This window comes from Gigantopelta aegis, chromosome 2 (genome assembly GCF_016097555.1).
Source record: "Gigantopelta aegis isolate Gae_Host chromosome 2, Gae_host_genome, whole genome shotgun sequence".
In the NCBI taxonomy this organism is placed as follows: domain Eukaryota; kingdom Metazoa; phylum Mollusca; class Gastropoda; order Neomphalida; family Peltospiridae; genus Gigantopelta; species Gigantopelta aegis.
In genome coordinates this window covers 23,586,438-23,609,271 of record NC_054700.1, presented here as the reverse complement: position 1 = coordinate 23,609,271, position 22,834 = coordinate 23,586,438, and the positions used below count along the sequence as shown (strand labels likewise).

The 22,834-nt window shown below is 33.7% G+C and overlaps 1 protein-coding gene across 4 annotated transcripts in view; it reads left to right on the top strand.

The window, feature by feature from the left end:
• Nucleotides 1-22,834, top strand: part of LOC121382856 (dual specificity mitogen-activated protein kinase kinase 5-like) — a 66,814-nt gene that overhangs the window by 20,149 nt on the left and 23,831 nt on the right. For all 4 annotated transcript variants that reach the window (XM_041512487.1, XM_041512494.1, XM_041512501.1 and 1 more), the window contains 6 exons: nucleotides 468-514; nucleotides 866-975; nucleotides 2,443-2,556; nucleotides 13,344-13,383; nucleotides 13,942-14,010; nucleotides 22,142-22,223. In XM_041512487.1, the coding sequence (XP_041368421.1) occupies nucleotides 468-514; nucleotides 866-975; nucleotides 2,443-2,556; nucleotides 13,344-13,383; nucleotides 13,942-14,010; nucleotides 22,142-22,223 (462 nt within the window). The remainder of the gene's footprint in view (nucleotides 1-467; nucleotides 515-865; nucleotides 976-2,442; nucleotides 2,557-13,343; nucleotides 13,384-13,941; nucleotides 14,011-22,141; nucleotides 22,224-22,834) is intronic.

The following is a 22,834-nucleotide window of genomic DNA, read 5'->3' as shown; positions in this document are numbered from 1 at the left end:
AAACGAACTATAAAGCTAAGACTAGAAGACCAATATACTCAGAACTGGCACAACAGTATTACTGAATCAGGGAAATGTTCTACATACCTGCATTTTAAAGAGAAAATAAAATTTGAAAGTTACTTTAATATACTTAATTGGAAAAATTATACTACTAGTATGCGTGTATATGTATATATAATTTATATAATGTACTCCTCTGATGCCACCAGATGGTGGTGGCTTTGAGTGAAATGAAGTTCTGTTCTGTTCTGTCCAATGCTAGAATCATAGATATGCAGGGAACATTTTGTTTTTAAAATCCAGATTAGTGATGTTTCTAGTCAATTGAAAATTCATTAGCAACTACTGTTTAGTGTTTTAAAACTGTGTAGCGATTTTTGAAACTTACTTATAGAATCGCGATGAGATTCTGAACAAAATGTTTTCTCATAATAATAAATAATTGTTTTCTTTTTTAATTTCAGATGGCAAGACAGCACAGAAACGCAACATTCATGACTTAACATGTATAGTAAGTACATATTAAGAAGAATTTGACATTCAAATAACCAGTTACTGCCTTAAGATAATAGCTTTATCCAAGTCAAATGGCATATACACTTGGCAGAACATCGTGGCTTTAGCCATTCTAATGTTCCCAAGATAAAGCTAGTATTTTAAGGTAGTAACCAGTTATTCTCTGTTTATATTGCTCAGCAGTTCCATGTGGTAATGGTCATTCTACCACTTGCAGTGTAGAGCTAATATCTCAAGGTAGTAACCAGTTATTCAGGTCAAATGGTGACTTCTGTTCAGCAGATATTAAGCATTCTAACATTTGTAGGTTAAGGCAGTAACCAGTTATTCTCTTGTGTATTTACAGGTGAAACCGAGAAAGCCACCCGACCCACATGAACTCTGTGGAAAAGAAGCTGCTGTCCTCAAGAAACCAACGAACAAAGAAGAAAACGTGCAGCCAATAGTGTCATTGAGGTGTGAACATTTCTTTTTATTACACAACCATTTAATCTTACTATAGTAATAAAAACAATTCTGACCGTGCAATAAACAAATCTTTTATAGAACATATGTGTGATACAAAATCTCGCATGCTTAGTATGTGTTCACCCGAATGACGTAATGTCCCTAGCCAGGAATAACGTCATGTTCCTAACCAGGATCCTCAGCGTTCAGTCAATTCCATAAAATGCTACCAACTTTCCAGATGAAATATGTTGTGTTATTTAATTAAACTTTTGTGAATCATAATATGAAAAGTGGTATGTATACATACCAGTTATTTTGATATGTTGTTTATTGCACTCGTTTATACTATGTGATTTCTACGGGGTTTCGTGTTATAATATTCTAGCACACACTATAAACTCCTGCAATAAATAACATGGCAAAACAACTGGTATGTGGTTCTGGTCTTTTTCTTACCCATCCTATTATATGTGAATATTATATATATTGGAGATCACTTCTGAGTTTTGTGATTGGCTGTTCCAAGGTCATGACACAAGTGTTGTGAGTAGTCATAAATACAAGACATCATTTTTGTACATCATTAACTGACATTTCAATCTTATTTTTGGTTAATGTTTGTCCATTAAACTAGATTAATAAATTACTTTTTCAGGGTTTTTAAGAAATAGATTAATACTTTTGCGCTTATTGGAGACAATTTATCTTACAACTTGTAGTTTCCAAATGTATCTAACTTGTTTTTGCATATTATTCTCCGTTTTATTTCACACTAGATAAATCTGTCTAACCTGAGGGCTAGACGATTTCTACATATGCTTAACATAACTCACGTTTTACAGCGATTGACGTCATAACTCATGGTTTTCAAAATTCTGTTTGCCATTTCACATTGTATCATTGTTTTAAAAATATTTAACCAAATTAATATTTTCAACTTTATATTTATTGTTACGTTGTTGCATTTTTATGTCGTTGCATAAGTTCGACTATATTTTTCAGCGTATGATTAAATGAGTTTCATTGTTTGTATGTGAAATGTTTACAAATCGTTCAACAATAAACAAACCGTACGTAGATTACAAAATTAATGTTTTGGGACTGTAATTAAATGGGCAAGAAAAAAATTAATCACCGATGTGAAACATTTTTTCTTGTAAGGGTCTTGGTAAACCTCGGCCCTCACAAAAAAAATTTTGTCCCTCGGGTTGGAATTGCCTTATCTATACCTCACAACGGTGATAGATGATAATGATACACATTGAATTGTATTAAATATGTTAAGTATATTGCTACATTCCATGTTAATTCACCAGTTAATTCCATACACTCTGTTTTAACCACAAACTTTATATCAACTGTCATTCATTCATATACTTTATTCTGATTTTCCTTTGTCCTGGGGTATCATTAATTAATTAATTGCTTTATTCCATGTTATCTAATAGTTAATTTGCTCACGTTTATTGATAGCACTTCTCATCGGAACTCTTTTGACATCCGTGATGTTCTTGCCTGTGGAACAATAACTGATGATCTGCAGGTTTTAGAATTCATTGGATCTGGTAACGGTGGTAGAGTAAGCAGGTTAGTAGTTTGTTGTTTTAAAGAGATCCATTATTGAAGAGACTGTCCTCAATTTGCTGCCATTGTAACATGTTTCTGACTAATAGAGCCTTTTTAATGACCATAAGCATCCCTCAAAATAAGAAGTGAACGATAGGTCAGGTCTCATATTGGTTACATCTTGGTGTTAATGCTTTGTTCACGTCCAAGTCTTTGTTCACAATGAAAGTTTTCACAATTTTCTTAGGTGACGACACTTAATTACTGTAGGCAAACAAATAATTCCCAAATGAAATAACATTTCTAATTATGTTTATCATATTTCTTGTGGTGCTGCAGATTCTTACTGACACCATTTTAATTGTATTAACATCTCTTGGGAATTACATGGGTCCTACTAAATATTCAAACACACTGAAATTTACTGACCAAAATTTTTGATGTTAAGTACTATTATTTGATATGATCCATTCACTCATCTGGTGTTTAATCTGATCTGTTCTGATAGGCAACCTATTTTGCCTTCTGGTTAAAATGTCGAAACTACGGTAATAACCGAATCCATTACACTGAGAAATATGACGTAACCTACTAATCAGTTATGCTGACTACAGCTTACATAGAGAATAACTAGTTAATGACGTCGGATATCTGCTTTATCCTATGAAGGTAAGAATGGGAAATCCGAGTGGAATTTCTCATTCGACCTGGACAGGATAAAGCAGATGTCCGACGTCATTAACTAGTTATTCTCTTTATCCTGCAGACCATAAACATTAAGGGAAAAAGCTATTATTTATGTTATTTCAGCCTCATTGTACGATTACATTGAGGTCAAATCAGCGATTTTGTAATGTAAGCTATGCGTGTGACATCACATGAGTGACATCGAAAGCCATATCCTGCTAGCAGCATGATATGACTTTCCTTTTTCTGTCATCATATTCTGTCAAAAGAAATGGTGGTTGCAGGATAAAATGTAGTTTCAGCTTTTTATCACAGACCTGAATTTTATATCCAGTTATAATACTGCAGTATTGTGGTTAATAGATGAAGATATGTTGAAACCAACAAACATGTTATTTGTATTTATTGTTGTATTTACCCGCAATATCTGCGGACTTACTTTGAAAATACTGAGCCCCAGATAAGAGGCTACTGTCCTGTCCAGTGTGGGTTGCCGTCTGCTCTTTCTTTTCATGACATCACTCTCTGTAATCTAAAAGTGGTGTTCCAACCACGGATAAAGGGCATCGTCTAAACTACGGACGGATACTTACATACATTTATCACACTCCTCCCCATTTTACAGAACTTGAAAACATTTAAAAAGTGATCCCAACATAACTTGAAGAACCCCCATAATAACCAAACCAAGGTCCTTAAACAATCTGAGGAAATTTAATTTCAGATTAAACATCCAAATAGAAATCCTTACATTATATACACATAGGACAGTGAAACATCAAAACATTAATGTAAGTACGTAATAAAAGAACACATTCTCATTCTAATGTAATTATTCACTTCATTGAGTCAGAACATCCGACTCCACGAAGGTCCAAAATACAATGTATTCCTCTCTATTCACATGAAATATTTCCTATTTCCATTCTTCCCTCATTTGATAACAAGGAAATGAACCATACAAGAATTCTAAAGTGAAGCAAACCACCAATTGTTAATATTGGAGACACTGTATAATTATCCATCATAGGATAGTGGTGAAAGGAGTAGGTACGATAACAATGTGTTTGTGGCCCCCAATAAATTGAGGAAACAAAATTCACAATTTGGATTTAAAAGTAAGTGTTGGACATAAATAAAGGTTTTAATGTTTTAGTGTTACACATATTTTTCTGTGTTATGTGTTGAAAGTATTACAAATCTGGTGTCAAAATGTTTGATTTTAGACTCAACTCATGTTTTTAGCCATTTTGGCCAATTTCAAAGTGTCAGAACTGTATCAGCGCCGTCGTGTTCAGTCTTCAATTTTTTAAACACAACAAAATATTAAGATAATATAACTACTGTGTAAAAATAAAGATTGAACACGAATGCGCTCATAATGAAAACAAAATTAATTGATAAGTTTTGTAGTGTTTTCTACAACAAAGGGATGTAACTACACCATGTCATGAATCTACAGTTCGATCCAGATCGCACCTGTCAACGCGTCCTCAGGTCCTGTTATTAATTATTAACAATGATTTTACACATCAAGTGGAAGATTTGGTGATTCATCCAAGATTTAAGAAATTGGTAAGTATTTTAAATTATTGAGGACTCTACATTTCCTAAAATTTAGTTTTGCACGATATTCTCAATTTTAGGCAAATTACTGTCAGTAGACTTTCGATCTATCAATTGGTTTTCAATGTCGGTGACAGATAGGCCTATTGGGGCAGGTTATAGATTTACAATGTAAGCTACAGTTAAGAACTAGAACATCGACTTCATGGCCTAAGCAATCTTCCTTTGATGAATATTATTCTTTTTTCATTCATTATATTCCATTTTTGTGTGTGTAAAACTGTTTTGTCGTCTGCTAGAAACAAATGCCAAACGAAAGTGTTTATTAAATGAAAGGACAACTTCATATATATAGAATACTATATGAATTTTCGCTAGATATAATTTTTACGAAACTCATAAACTTCCCAAACGGAACGAAAGTGAGGTCAGATACGTTTGGGAAGTTCACGAATTTCGTAAAAATTATACCTAGCGAAAACGAGTGTGGTATTTTATTTATTACCCTCCTTTAAATCATGCAAGTTATGAAAAATCAATCAATCCATCAATCAATTTTGAATTTCAAGACCGGATGTCGATTTGCATAACTAGCCGTTGCACGACTACGTGCCGCCGCATTGAGAAATACATGTAGTTCATTGTACTTCCACTACTTCTCAGTGACCTTTTCAGGGGAGTGGTGTAGATGTACTTCCCCTTAAATTTCCATCAGGTTTCTTTTTTAATTTAAAGAAAGCTGTAAGGTACATGCATAAATATATGTTTATTTTCATATTGGGTGAAAAATGGGTAAAACTAATGCATAATTTCATATTTTAACAAAATGCCCCCAAGAAACAAATGTTCCCGTTATGCCACTGGTGATGCTAATAATGATGAATTCACAAATCACAACTGACAATAACAATTTGTTGACCAAAAATCCAATAAGAGCATAACAAGTGTTTTTGCAGTTTAAAAAATGTGGCTTGCAAAAGCAGCTGAGTTCACGGGAAAACTAAAGTTACACCTTTAAGGTTGACGACAGCCACTTTTCGCGCCCTTGTTTCGACTTTGTACACAATAACACGACTGGTATATCAAAGGCCGTGGTATGTGTTATCCTGTCTGTGGGATGGCACATATAAAAGATCCCTTGCTGCTAATCGAAAAGAGTAGCCCATGAAGTGGTGACAGCGGGTTTCCTCTCTCAATATCTATGTGGTCTGACGTAATAACCTCGATTGTTATTATTGCATTATTTATATATTAACAATTTATTATTATGTTTTATATTATTATTTGTTCCATCAGTCTATTTAAAATTAATGATAATAAAAGGAATTATATGGATTTAATAACCTCGTTTGTTATTATTGCTTTATTTATATATTTTAGTATACAGATAGAATTTAAAAAAAATTAAATTGGGGGTTTTCTTTTTAAAGCAATTAAGTAAATATAAATGTTGAATAACCTGAAATAGATATTTTGTTATATTACGGACCATGATCCTAACTTTGCTGAAATGCTTATAGTTATGTAATGTTTTCTCTTCCAGGACACATTATGCCAAAGCAGATTATTTGCTGCCTCTGTTTGAAGAGGTGTAAACAAGCAGCAAGAAGACAAGTTGTGAACAGTGGCCTCAAGAACTACCTCGGGAAATGCCTCTTAAGAGAAGTGGACAGCAACGAGACCATCTGCAATGCTTGTTATGCCAAGTACCGATGACAGTCTGCTACAACAGTACGGCATGTTGATGAAGAATTACCACAAGCCAATCTTCTGAGCCCAAACACCATACAGCTTAAAATTCCATCAACCCCAAGGAGCCATAAATACTGCATTGTATGTAAGAAGACCGGAAATCAGTGAAACCACTGGGTAAATATTCCTGACCATGCTAGAACACAAGCTTTCATAGAAAAGGGTGTATTCATCGACTCTAGAAACAGATGCTGTCTTAAACATATTGAAAAAACTTATTTTTCTAAATCAGCACTGTCAATGATTTCTATGGCAAAACAGTGTGATATTTTTTCGAGGACGGACATTGTTTCATTGCTGGAAAATATACGTCATATGATCAAAAAACAAAGTCACATCAACTTTAACATTCCATCAATGATGACGGATGATGACTGCTACTGTTTAACTGGTTTAACCAAAGAGCAGTTTGTAGATTTAACAAGTTATCTACAGCCACTTCGGGCAATAGCTGTGCGGTCATTGCCTACATGCCTTGGTGTGTTCCTAACAAAGCTAAGAACTGGTCTTTCCAATAAAATCCTAGCTGTTCTCTTTGGTTTGAAAAGACACCAGGTGCAAAGGATAATACATTCCACATTGTCGGTCATGATGACAAACTTTGTACCTGAAAACATTGGGTTTAAACACATCATACATGGCAACTTTTGTCGATTACATACAACTTCAATTGCTAGAACATTATTTTCCTCTTCATCCGATCAGGCTGTCATAGTGCTGGATGGAACATATGTGTACATTCAAAAGAGTGGACATTACAATTTCCAAAGACGTTCTTTTTCTATGCACAAACACAGACCGTTGGTGAAACCTGTGGTTATTGTCGGAACAGATGCTCACATTTTGAGCATCTTAGGACCGTATTATGCTGATGGCAAAAATAATGATGCCTCCATAACAAAACATGCCTTCTCACACAATTTAGAAAATATAAATGAGTGGCTCCAAGAGAACGATGTTTGTATTGTAGACAGAGGATTCTGGGATGCTGTGGAGTTTCTTAATCAAGAACGAGGACTTGATGTGAAAATGCCATCCTATTTGCCAAAAGGCCAAAAACAACACACCACTGCTGAAGCTAACTCAAGCAGACTAATAACAAAGTTAGATGGGTAGTAGAAAGTGTAAATGGCAGGCTCAAGCATTTTAAATATTTTGATAAAGTTGTACCTAATACAATGATCCCTTACATTAGTAATGTTTTGCAAGTTATTGGGGCAACCTGTAACAAATACAGAAAACCTCTAGTGTCACCTGACAGTCAATCAGAAAATATAGCAAGATACATGCTCGAAAAGGCAGAGGAAGGCAACCATCTTCAGAAGTACTTGGAGGATAATGATTTGATGAAGAAGAAATCTCTATTTAAAAATCTGGATGAAGCAACTGTGGAGCTGCAAAACTTCCCTAAGTTGAACATGGCTCAGCTAAAAGATGTCACCATTGGAGTATACAAATCCAATCAGTTTAATGGATCCACCGAAGTGGTTCAATCCTGTGGCGCAAGCACTCATCCGACTGAACTAAATCCCAACACCACACCCCACCCCTTTAAGTGTATAAATATACTATATGCTTATATATTAACTTTCAAACTTCAAAAATTGTTATTTTATTTTTTAATTGTTTGGTTATAAATACCAAAAGGTTTGAAAATAGTAAATCAATATGACAACATAGGCCCACTTTACAATTAAAGATTAACCTTGACATTTTGATTCCAGGTGGAGATGAGATGAAACCTAATTGTAATGTAAATTAAAATTTACAATTCAGTGTTTGTGTAGCTGTTCTGTATTTATAATTATTATTTTCCTTTTGGAGGAAAATAACGCAAATATATATTCTTAATTGTACATCCCCATTTGGGCCTCACATTATTGACATCTGTTAACTATTGTATTCTTGAACCTTGAATATATTGTACTTTGTTGATTGTGATGTTTAAACCAATTTACCTTTCTTACTTTATAAAAAGAATACATTTTGATAACATTTTTGGCTTGTTTTGTTTCAAGAATATGGATGTCCTGTTTAAGGCCTCATTTATTTCCCTTCCCATAGCAACTGACATCTAAAAAATAGCATATTATTGACTAGGTGTCATATATCTATAAAAATATGTATGACATTCTGACATTTATTTAGGGGCCAAAAATGACCCTTATCATACCTACTCTTTTGTTAAAAGTATTGAGTAACAACATTTCACTTGGCTGAAATATAGCATCCCTAAATATAGCATCCCTAAATATAGCATCCCTAAATATAGCATCCCTAAATTGTTTCACTTCCTCATTTTGATTGACATATGTCAACAATTCATTTAAGTCTCAACAATGTAGATGTTTGCAAACTATCTTGAGAAATTTCGTAGCAAGACTAATCCACATTGGAATTTTAGTATCTGCAAACATAGAAAGAAATCTGTATCTGCAAACAATCCTCTTTATTCATCTTATGAAACGTTCTAAAATGAATGTCAATACAGGTCTTCTGACCTTCTTGGATGTGACAACACCAACAAGCTGTATATGGAATGACAAACCATGGTAAATGACAAGTAATAATGTGTCTCTTTACATGGGTAAATCTATATTTACATAAAGTGCAGAGTCTCCCCTTCTTATACCTTACCACTCCCACAGGAATAGGTTCAACATTATATTCATCCTCATAATCAGGTACAAAATATTTTTCGTCATCCATTTCCTCTGTCTTTGAAAGAAAAACAACTTCAAAATGTTCATCCCAATTTTTGAGTTTTTCTTTACTTAAACAACAGATAACTTGTAAGACTGTTCGATTATACTGCTCAACCTGACCGTTTGAACAGGGTCTATTTTTCGCTTTCTTGTTATGTTTTTTGTTTTTATTACAAACAGAACAAGTTCTAATGTACCGTTCAATGTCTTTTGTCATAGAATACCAAATGAAAGACTGCCAGATACTCAATGTCTTTAATTGACCCATGTGTCCTGCATACCTTTTGTCATGACAGCTCTGAATGATTTAATTTTTCATAGTTTCTGGCACTACAAGTAGAAGTCTGTATGTTCCAACTTCTTCCCATCTATAAAACAATATCCCATCATGCAATTCCAGTTGACAACGACACATCCAATATTTAACGTCTGGATTACTAAGCTGAAGTTCAGACTCACTTGGATATGCATCCTCTTTCATCTAGTTTATAACTTGCTTAATGTTATGATCTTTTTGTTGGTTTTCCTTTATATCTGTTAAAAAAACTTCCTCAACCCAATTACTTTGAGTTGTAATTTTATTTCTCTCAAAGCTAGTGGAACAACATTATCAACATCTGCTTGAAATCGTTCCCACTGATTGTGAGCTCTTGTACAGTATTTGCAACCACCACATGGGATACCATATAATATATATTTTTTTTAATCCTGCATTTTTATTTTTCACGGAAACAATAAAAGTCATCATTTACTGGTGAAGTTAAGTAACAGTATTTTCGAGCTCGTACCCAGTCTAATGCTACACTGGAGCAATATAGCGGCGTAGCAATAGACAGGGATCTGTTAAGTTGCTATTGTTTTTATTGGATGTTTCCTCCCTTCAAATTTAGTTGAGATATTGATTCCACATCTGCAAACAATTGATACAGGTAGGTTTATCATTAGTAATGTCAGAAACACTTATAGATTACTGCTAAATATTACTTTATTTGAGTATTACTCAAAAATAGATGCAGCAAATCTTTTTGCCGATTCCGTTTGATTGCGAATTCCATGATGTCGATTGCGACTTAGCAATAAACTGGGAATGAGAACAGTGTCTTCCAAGTTTGTTACAATGTTATTTATGAATTTCATTTAAGTGGGATGCTAAATTCTCAGGTGGGATACCAGATTTTGAAATGTTAGTATCCAACTGGGATACTGCTCAATTTTTAAAATCTCGAACACTGGAATCCATCGTGCTAACTGCCCTTCAGTGTGTTTAAATCTTAACAGCCATGTTAAACTATTGTGATCGGTTCTAACAATGAAAGATCTACCCAAGAGATAGTTTCTCTACTGTCTAGTAAAAACCACTATAGCCAACAACTCCTTTCTAGTTGTCCAATAACGCCTTTGTTCAGGGGTCAGAACTTTACTTGCATAACCTATCACCCATTCTTTTCCATTCTGCAACTGAATCAATTCGGCACCAACTCTGCATCAGTATCCAGTATAAAAAGATCATCTGGATTGAAATATCCTAAAATTTCAGAATGTATCAAAGCTTCCCTAAGCTTATTAAATGATGTTCCTTGTCCCATCTATAACTTACTTTACTTCCAGTCAAACTATGTAAAGGAAGAGCTATTTCAGAAAATCCTTTGATATATTCCCTGTGATAATTAACAAACCCCAAAAAAGATTCCACATCTTCTTCTGTTTTTTCGGATTCGGTCAATCCTGAACAACTTTAAAACATTCTGGGTTCACAGATACCCCAGATGAATTAATAGTCCTACCAAGAAATGTAACTTCTTTTTAAAACAAACTACATTTGCAAGGTTTCAATTTCAAATTATGTTCTTGAAATCATAAGAAAACCTTCTGCAAGTTTTCCATGTGATGTTTGAAGTCCCTTCCTAAAAGCAGATTATCATCCAAATAAGCAAGACATTCTTTCCAATTCAACCCTTGCAGAAATAACTGAATTATGCGTTGAAATGTGGCTGGTGCATTGCACAATCCAAATGGCATTCTAGAATACTGGTACAATCCATATTTGGTAATGAATGCCGTTTTGACTTTATCTTTTTCATCCAGTTCTATCTGCCAATAACTTGCAGCCATATCAAATGTGCTCATGTATCGATTTTCACTTAATGCATCCATGCAACTTTCTTTTCTGGGTAAAGGAAATGCATCTTTTGATGTAACAGCATTTAAAGCCGGATAATCGATACAATACCTAATCTTGCCATTTTTTTTTCTAACAAGAACAGGAGGCGAAGCCCATTCTGAACATGATGTTTCAATTATGCCCTTATCCAACATTTCGTGTAAATGTTTTTCCTCTTCTTCCTCAAATCCCAGAGGTGTACGTCTTATTTTTTGTCTAATTGGTTTAGCATTCTCTGTATTTATTTTATGTTTGATATCCTTGAAGTGTCCTAAATCTGGATCATCTTTAGAAAAAATGTCTTGGAAATTCTACTAAAAATGTTTTTAGTGTGTCTGCTTCTGCCTCATCTAGATTCTTAACAGATCTTTGGTAAAGGTGATTCAAATGATCACGGGGTGGGGGGGGGGGGGGGGGTGGAGTTTGTCTCAAAGGCAAAGGTGATCTGGATCTCGATGTGGACAACTGACACTAAAATGACCTTCCTCACATGAAAAACATTTTAGCTTTTTCTTTGGACTCACTGGGGGAGATTTTTGAAAATTGTTTTACCTATCTACGAAAAAATGCAGAACTTTAGAAACCTTTTCGGTTGTTTCAGTTAATTTTGAAACTTGCTCACGAATAGAAGCCATGTCAATCTCCAGTTTACTGACCTGTTACTGATCTCACATGTGTCACTATCACCATTAGTTTGAACTTCATCATCTGTACATCATACTTTTCTTACCTCTTGTCTTTCACCCAACAATAATTTTTTATTCTGGATTGCACTTTTTACAATCAGAGCTGCCCTTTTATTGATGTATCCTTTCAAAAATGTATATTGAAACAGTTTCTAAAAGTAAATAAGGTGTTTCTGGGTAACCATCAGTGACCATTTCCTGAATTTTTTCAGCAAACTCCTCCAGACTTTCCTCTGGATCCTGCTGTAATTCTTGTAACTGCCTTTGGATAGTATGTGGAAGGTCTTTCTTTCCAAATCTCTTACTCAGTTTTTTAACAAATAAATCAGAATCATTCTGGATAATTTAGTTTATAGTTGTACCTATGGATATTCATCACAGTGCCGAAAAAGTGTATGGTAGGTGAGACATATACAGAACTTCACATTATGTTGTTTTCGCTTCCTATTTATTGCATGAGTTTATTTTGTGTCAGAATATATACCACAAAATCGTGTAGCTTTCAAGTCGTATGTTCTTACATAAAATAAACTAGTACAATAAATAGGAAGCGAAAACAATGTACATGTATGTGAAGTTCAGTATTTATTAGATACAGTCTTTTATTTGTTTACAAAAACAGTTCTTAATTTAAGTACACTTTCTTTACTTAACGTTAAGAATCATACTTTGAGGGGTGGGGGCGGGACATAGCCCAGTGGTAAGATGCTCGCTCGATGTTCGGTCAGCGTGGGATCGATCCCCTTCAGTGGGCCCATTGGGCTATTTCTCGTTCCAGCCAGTGCACAACAACTGGTATATCAAAGGCTGTGGTATATACTACCCTGTCTGTGGGATGGTGCATATAAAAGATCCCTTGCTGCTAATTGAAAAGAGTAGCCCATAAAGTGGCGACAGCGGGTTTCCTCTCTCAACATCTGTGTGGTCCTTAACCATATATGTCTGACACCATATAACCATAAATAAAATGTGTTGAGTGCATCGTTAAATCAAATATTTCTTTCTTTCATATTTTGGGGTAGTGTTGCGTAATGTTTCTAATATGATGTGACATAATTTGTAATATATATATGACATCAGTAACAAAAAGGCACTAACTCTAGTAAAAATAAAAAGGGAATTCCACATTTAAAATTTCTGGTGTGATACAAAATGCATTTAAAACACAGTTTGAAAATGTCTTTATCGCTATAGTAAGATTGAATAGGTATGTAATAAATTTAATTCTGTGGAATTATTGTTTATTTTCAGAGCAATTCACAAGCCATCTGGTCGACTGCTGGCAGTCAAGGTAATGTTTCCATTGTTAGTCTTTGACCTTGTATTTAAATTCAGTTCATTTGTTAATTGATCAATTTGTTATTTTTTTCTCTCATTTTAATTAAAACAGATACTTTTTACTTCAAAATTTTCTGACCCCAAGATGATGATGCACTAAATGTTAATAAAGATGTTATTTAACACCCCAAGTATGATGTCATCTCTTTTTGCTCTCGATGTCTGCTTCAGGCACAATTGGTGCCGAATTGATTTTTATGGATGGATGTAAACATACAGTATGGAAGAAGAGGTGAACATGTTTGTTCACACCAGTTGATTTCAGTACAATCAAATTTGACGGACAGTGGACAAGGTTTTTAGAAGTGTAAAAAAAATGTATAAATCTGATCATGGCCTTAGGTCAGTACACCAACTTCTCTCTCACTAACTACTAACCATTAACACACTGTCCTCGACAAATAGCCAAGATAGCTGAACACTGATTTAATATAAGCACAGAAATCAAGTTAAAATAAAATAAAATAAATTATGTACTACCTGTAATTAGCTAATTATTTTATACTTACAGGTAATACAGCTAGATATTTCACCTGAAGTGCAGAAACAAATTATTTCAGAATTGGAAGTTTTGTATAAGGTAAGGTTACTTGAGTAAAAGGAATATGATTGTGTTTGTACTTATGATTGTGTTTGTAATTAAGAATTTCTGTCTCTGTTTAAAATTTCAATGATTAAAACAATAACGCCAGTAAGACAAATTACCAATATAAAATGATGTCATCAGATATGACGTTCCCTGACAACGTAATTTTTACATTCATCGAGAAATGATCAACTCCTGTTGCTACAGCTGGACCAATGTAGTCTGGAACCCAATACTGAAAAATTTGGTCAAGGTGAACCCATCTGCTATACTTTTTAAACCATTTTTTATTGCAAGTTTATCATCTTAGGTGTTAGGAAAAGCTGGTCTGCTCTGCGAATTCCTTTGCGAATTTTATAAAACACATATATACTATATGAGATAAGCTGTTTTAGCACTTTCAACTATTAGATTATAGAATTCCATCTGAATTGAATGCACAAATAAAAAAACATAAATTTTTCACTTCTAGGAATATAAATAATTAAGAAAAAATAATGTTTTCAATTTTTTCTTTCACCACTTCCTGTAAAAATCCAAGATGGCCACCATAATAGCCATATGTTAAAGAACTGGCTATAATTATGGTTCTAAATCACTTAGGATGAATATTTTAGGATCTAGACCCATAATTTAAGGGATAAAGAATATTATGATAATATATAGAACAATGTTAGATTAATAAATTCAAGATGGCCACCACAATTATCATGGAACACATGCCATTTTTGCAGGACAACTATTTTTAGGTCTATATCATGTTTTTATGGGTATGAAATAATGTAATCATATTTAGAACACTGATAAAATGTAAAAATTGAAGGCGGCTGCCATAATGAATATGAAACAAAGAAATTACCATAACTTTGCTTGTAAATGACTTACGATCAATATTTTTTGGATCTGCATATAAGTTTGAAAATGGAAGGATCATACCAGGAACATTGTCATTTTCTAGGCTTAACATCCAGTAGAATATATTTCTTTCTCGAACCTATAAATACACTGTTACTTGTAAAACTAATATTTGTTTTTACAGATTATGTGTTCTTATTACTCATCATCACTCGAGTCCTCACTCATAGTCAAAGCTGCAGTTCGTTCACATTTCTCTGGTTTTGCACCACAGAGACATGAAATGGCACATCTTAGATTTTGTTTTGCACAGGTACACAGATGAAGACTATTCTCTTTTGTGCACTTACAAAATGTAGGCTTTATTAAGATGTCTGGTCTTGCAGCTTTGTTCATCATTGTTGGTACTAGCTTTCCTCCAACCAAGTGTCGACCGAAATTTGTTGGGTCAGGTAGTACTGGTGCAGATGAGTGGGCACGCTTGCTCACCACTATTTGGTTTAGCACAGTGAATATGAAGCCGAAATGCATTGTCAGTTGGAGGTAGGTGCCGAAGATCCCCCTTAGTAGTTGCAAATATATGTGCATGAAGTTCATCAGCAGTGCCGTTGAATTGGGCCTACCATAGAGAGCTGCAAAGAGCAGTCTGCATGATTCATACATCTCATCAGTGAGAATTATACTCATTCCTTCTTCGCCAAATTGTCCTAGGGCAGTTAACTGTTCAAGGTTGCATAGTGTCACTTTCAATACTCTTTTCTTTCATTTTGTTTTTTTGAATGGATAGCTGACTGTATCACAACTGGTGAGAATGTAGGTACTAAGCAAAATACCAGTCAAAGTTGCAGCATCCACACCACACTTTCTTGACATGCATGCAACAATCGTGTGCACAGGAATGTATTTATCATTTTTTTTAACCAGAGTTCTTCAAGTCCTGGAATTTGTACACTATAATACATACTGAGAACTAGGACATCTGTGTCGGTAGCCTGGACTATCATACTATTACATCCAAGTTCCTTGATGCAGTAACTGATGTCAGCAAAAAACCGCGTGTCTGCTTCTTCATGTACATCACATGCCAGTTCAGGTAAGTCAGTGCGTCCCACATTGGAAAATTTGACTGTGTGACTTGGATCCTTCATCAACCCACCGACTATGAGTTTCAGATTATCTGGGAGGTGCTCGCAGCATCCTATCCAAGATTCCCCTAAGTAGTTTAAGAGGTTTGCTTTGTTCTGCATACTTTGTGTCATAAGCTTCCAGTCTGGAATTTGTAGTGTGTCATGAGGGTGATACTCTTTTTTAAGGCTTATATACACTTGTTTTTTCTCTCTTTTCTCTTTCTTCTTGTTTCAAGCTTTTTTCTGGTCCAAAGTCATAGCGGTCCCCAGCAAAATTCACTATTTCACATTTCACTGGGATACAGTGTAGAATCTTGTCTAAGACCATCTTCTGAAGTTCTGCAAATGTATTGCATTCAAAATGTTGGTGCCTTTGGATAAATGCCATTGCATCAATTAGCAGTGTAACCTGTCCTCCATCTGATGGTGCATTCTCTCTCTATCCAGATATCCCCAAGATAGTTTTTGAGAGCCATAGCATAATCAGATTTGTTCCCCTTTCTCATCCTATATCATTGATCCAAGATGCCATCTGGTTCAAACAGAGGTGAAGGATACTTTGTCCATTCATGACTAAGAGCTTCTTTCTTTTTGTCATCAGTTAATTCATGGATAAAGAACAAACTTCTGGCTATTGTTGATTCTTCTTCATAAACCTTTTGAATTCTCAAATGCAGTTTGATACTTCTTCTTTTTACTTTTTCTTTAGATGTACAATGTTTTACCCTGTTGGATCCGCTATGTTCTGCCTCTTCCAAGATCTGGAGACCTGTTTCTTTTGCATGTATCAGTTCTATAGTAGAAGCCTTTTCCCCAGTGCTGATGTTTAGCAAATCTGTAGTGTTGTCACACATAAATGAGTTGATCATTGTTTCTTTCACTAGTGTTTTGATTCTATTGACTGCATCACTTTCTTTGTTGCAGAGTGTAGGGGAATCCTCATGACATTTGTATGGTTCATTCATGTGAACCATTCTCTTTGTGTCTTCCGATATTGATGTTAACTCTGGGACTACTCTTGGGTACTTCTCCATTGTCACAGGTTTTTTAGTAATACCATGAAAGAGGACTGTTTTAGCATCACAGTTATAAGTCTGCTCAAGGCACATATCCTACCAGACACCATTGAATCTACCAGTTGTTCTTCTAACCACAAAGTTGCCTTTCTCAAATTCTCTGTTCACTTCCGGTGCTGAAATCTGCAACGTTCGCATCTCTTGAAGATACCGAGGAAGGCAAGAGACATATTTATCATGTCCAGCTGCATCCAGGTATGGTAACATCTTTTCCGTTTCTGTCATGTTGCTGCCACATACCAGCTCTCTCAGAGTGGATGAACATCTTGAGAATGGTAACCATTTCTATGTACATAAGCCAAAACTTTGCTGTGGGGTTGTTACAGTATATATCTTTGAATTCTGTTAGGAGTCTTCTTACTCTTGTTAGAGAAGACGTAGCCTGTTCAGTTTGCAAATACATCAGCAATCCTTTCTTTGCGTTTGCTCAGGAGAATGTCAATAACATTATTTACGGTTTCATCATGATTTGAAAACATGTCCAGATCAGATGATTGTTGTAATAACAAGCTTTCAAAAGACTCTTAAAATAGCTGAAATTGTGCAGTATACACCAAGCTGTGTGCCCTGAGCATTAAGTAATAATCTTTTTCAGACAGTATCTTTGTAGCTGTTCCTGGAAGACAAACCTCAGCTTGGGCAAAGATATATTCTATACCACTTGATTGCATAAAGAATCCTATAGCACCTAGAAAAATGGAGGCAATGTGAAAACCAACTATTCGAAGAATGAGTCTATCAAACTTTTCAGGAAGTTCTAATGCTTTGTCTTGTCCAACTTTCTGAGAAATAATCCAGTGATGCATTCACAACGGCAGGATCTGTAGGAGATTGAGGGAATACTGACCTATATGCTATTTGAGTTGCTTTTGACTTTTCTTCTTTTATCAAAATGTCAAAATGTTAGACAACTGTTCCCACATTCAAAAGTAAAAATAATATCTTAAATGGAAAATAAGTAAGGAGTTAAAATGTAAATGCTTTTCAATCAATATTATTATTATGTATCTAAAAGCCTTGTTGTTAATATAATAAACACATGCGTGTAGTATTTATAGTTGGGATGGGTTGGGTTGCCATTTTAATTTATATTACTATTAAATACTAATACAACACAATTGACTAAAAATCATAAACAATTTACCATACATTATTGTAATATGAAAATAATGTTTGTTTCAAATATAGAAAGAACTAAAGCGTGATGTTTTAAGATTTTTAGATGTAAAATTGAATATACCGGTATGTAAAATGTAACATTTTACCAAAGGTGGCCATATTGGAATTACATGGCCCATACGGGTTATAGAAGGTGGTGCTATATAATATTTTATTTGGTATATAATGCACTAACAGCATGGACATTGGTCATGATATTTTATATGACATTCATAGTATTTTTCTAAAAGAAACGGCAGAATATTAAGAAAAATCCATAGCCGTCATCTTGGAAAATGGCCGCCATTGTTGATGCAGGAAATACTTCGAGATCTTTTCACTTTAAAAATGTTATCTATGATGTTTTCTATGGGTGTGCAAAGATTCATGCTATTTTTAAATTCAAAGGCGCAATTTTATCCTTTTTGAGACCTACCAGCCTCCACTCCACATAGGATATTTATTTTTCGCATTAGAAATTGACTTGCAGACCAGTTGAACATTGATTCTGAATATTTAAGCTATTTAAAAATGTTAATAAAAAAAGTATAGCAGATGGGTTCACCTTGAACCTATTTTAAGGCCTTTTTCCAATTCTGGGTTCCAGACTAATGGGATGATGTTACATTGCAATGAATGTAGTGATGCAGGCACAATTTGTTCTTTTACTTTAAAGTTGTATACTTTAAAATGAAAATCTGAAACTACATGTAATCCATAATTGAAAAGACCTGTATATTATCTGTATTTTTAGCAGATAAAACAAATAAGGTTTTTTTTTAATGTTAGAAAACATGTACTTTATTGGATCAAGTTACACCAATCAATATATTGGTGGATGAATTAAAAAAATTAATTTGCACATTTGTTTTGTATTTTCACTCTTGTGATCTGTGATCTCACAAAGTGCAGTATCTACAGGCATAATTATAATATATATTATTACCCCAGCAGGAACTCATAACCAGGAAAATAAAAATCATAATTTGTCACTGAGAAATTATTATGTATTGGTGTAACCAGGGGTGTGGGGGAAATTGTCAATCGGTCCCATGTGACGTCATAACTAAAAAAAGATTAAAATAAAATAAAATAAAAAATATACATGTATGCATAAACTAACATGTAAAAGGTGATATTTGCCAAATAGTGTAAAACAAATTGTCATCGCGGTGGTGTTTTGCCGTTTGTATGTTTTTATCTTGAACCATGAACAGAACAGTGTTCGGGTTTTTGACAGCTTGATCTAGCACATGTTTAGATGAAACGATTACTAATGACATTGCTGATTGGATGACCAATCGCTTGACCTCTACCCGCTCAAGTGATAACAGGTGCTCATAATAACAACAAATAAAGGTTGAAATCATTTATAATTAGATACATTACATTGAACAGTCCACAATAAACACATTTATAGATTATTTCAGTACATTTTATGTTATTTTAAGGCAGTGTTTATTTTACAAAGGCCTCTTGAAATTTAGTCGAACTCTTGACACTTGACCTGACAGGGCTCCATATACAAGTGTAGATGTTGATTTCAACGATACTTCCACTCAAACAGAACAATGATTGTAACCAGTTGCAAACTCTTGAGTCCTTGGTTTTAATTAGAGTGTAATGCCTTGATACCAAGAATGGTGTTAATGACTGTTTAATCTCGTGACCAGCTCGGCAGCTTTGAATTTTTTTTAACCTAATGGACTGGTACATGCAAGTGACCACTTTTTATTAAATTTGGGACCGGTTCAAGTCTTGAGAATTAAAATGTTCATCAGTTTATTGATGTAGACAAATAAACACATGCAGATGCACCGCCAAATTTTTTTTTTCTCCAATAATATATATATTTTTTCCAATAATAAAAATGGACACATGCTTCAGACCGACAAGAATGGCAGAAGTGGGACCGGCAAACATACGTTTTTAAAAAATAATATCGGACTGAGATCAAGAATTTGTCACAGACTGTGAAAAAAGGGCCTTTCCCCACCTGTAGCTCTAACATACAATATTATTGGATGATTTAATGCTTACAAACCAATGACTTTGCTGGTACTAAATATGACGTAATGACAATTTGGCAAACATATCCAATGATGTCACAGACTTTAAAGCATTTGTCAGTTTTTATTGTTAAATTTGTAATAAAATGCTATTTTAATACCATTCATTACAAAAATTTTACAGAATAAATAAATCATTGGTTTTTAATAATTATGTACAATCGTGAATAAAATACAAAGTCATAGCAATAGTCAGAATAGTGTGTAAAGTTGTTAACATCGTTTCTATATAAATGTAGTTATAGTCAGAATAGTGTGTAAAGTTGTTAACATCGTTTCTGTATAAATGTAGTTATACTCAGAATAGTGTGTAAAGTTGTTAACATCGTTTCTGTATAAATGTAGTTATAGTCAGAATAGTGTGTAAAGTTGTTAACATCGTTTCTGTATAAATGTAGTTATACTCAGAATAGTGTGTAAAGTTGTTAACATCGTTTCTGTATAAATGTAGTTATACTCAGAATAGTGTGTAAAGTTGTTAACATCGTTTCTGTATAAATGTAGTTATAGTCAGAATAGTGTGTAAAGTTGTTAACATCGTTTCTGTATAAATGTAGTTATAGTCAGAATAGTGTGTAAAGTTGTTAACATCGTTTCTGTATAAATGTAGTTATAGTCAGAATAGTGTGTAAAGTTGTTCACATCGTTTCTGTATAAATGTAGTTATAGTCAGAATAGTGTGTAAAGTTGTTCACATCGTTTCTGTATAAATGTAGTTATAGTCAGAATAGTGTGTAAAGTTGTTAACATCGTTTCTGTATAAATGTAGTTATAGTCAGAATAGTGTGTAAAGTTGTTAACATCGTTTCTGTATAAATGTAGTTATAGTCAGAATAGTGTGTAAAGTTGTTAACATCGTTTCTGTATAAATGTAGTTATAGTCAGAATAGTGTGTAAAGTTGTTAACATCGTTTCTATATAAATGTAGTTATAGTCAGAATAGTGTGTAAAGTTGTTAACATCGTTTCTATATAAATGTAGTTATAGTCAGAATAGTGTGTAAAGCTGTTAACATCGTTTCTATATAAATGTAGTTATAGTCAGAATAGTGTGTAAAGCTGTTAACATCGTTTCTGTATAAATGTAGTTATAGTCAGAATAGTGTGTAAAGTTGTTCACATCGTTTCTGTATAAATGTAGTTATAGTCAGAATAGTGTGTAAAGTTGTTAACATCGTTTCTATATAAATGTAGTTATAGTCAGAATAGTGTGTAAAGTTGTTAACATCGTTTCTATATAAATGTAGTTATAGTCAGAATAGTGTGTAAAGTTGTTAACATCGTTTCTGTATAAATGTAGTTATAGTCAGAATAGTGTGTAAAGTTGTTAACATCGTTTCTGTATAATAGTCAGTAGTTATAGTAGAATAGTGTGTAAAGTTGTTAACATCGTTTCTATATAAATGTAGTTATAGTCAGAATAGTGTGTAAAGCTGTTAACATCGTTTCTATATAAATGTAGTTATAGTCAGAATAGTGTGTAAAGCTGTTAACATCGTTTCTATATAAATGTAGTTATAGTCAGAATAGTGTGTAAAGCTATTAACATCGTTTCTATATAAATGTAGTTATAGTCAGAATAGTGTGTAAAGTTGTTAACATCGTTTCTATATAAATGTAGTTATAGTCAGAATAGTGTGTAAAGTTGTTAACATCGTTTCTATATAAATGTAGTTATAGTCAGAATAGAAGGTTCTTTTTAAAAAATGGCTACAGTAATAAATAAAATAACAAACACAATACCAGTTATCATCAAATTTATGTTCTTCGTGAAATAATTTTCAAATTTGATAACTGGTAGCTTTTTTATTATCCTCTATATATTATGTTTTATTTTTCAGTGTCAGTCTAGATCAATTATTGCATTTTATGGTGCTTTTTTCCTGGAGAACCGGATATCAATTTGTACAGAATTTATGGATGGTAAATATACTTCTGTAGAATGTATTTGACCAAATGATGAGTGTGTTTTTTTTAAAGTCCATGAATGATTTGAGTCAAACTATTTTTTATGTTTGAAACAATTATAACATCATGTACTTATAGCAGTGGTATGTGAAAAGATTTAATCCATTTTGGTATAACTACTGTTAATCTAACAAGCATTATATGTGGAACTTTATCTCCAGTTTCCCCTAATTTGGACTTCATAAGTTTTGTAAAAGCACATTTCAATTAAATAGTCATGAATATACTTTTTAAAATTATATTATATTTGATAATGGTGTGTAATTTGTGATGCATATATCCCCATGTAACACTGTGTTGTGGTACCTGGACTTTTAGCTAACTCTGATTCTAATTCTAACTGGTTGGATTTAGTCAGGCATGATAGTGCTAACCTGAGGTGCTTGGACTTTTAGCTAACTCTGATTCTAATTCTAACTGGTTGGATTTAGCCAGGCATGATAGTGCTAACCTGAGGTGCTTGGACTTTTAGCTAACTCTGATTCTAATTCTAACTGGTTGGATTTAGTCAGGCATGATAGTGCTAACCCGAGGTGCTTGGACTTTTAGCTAACTCTGATTCTAAT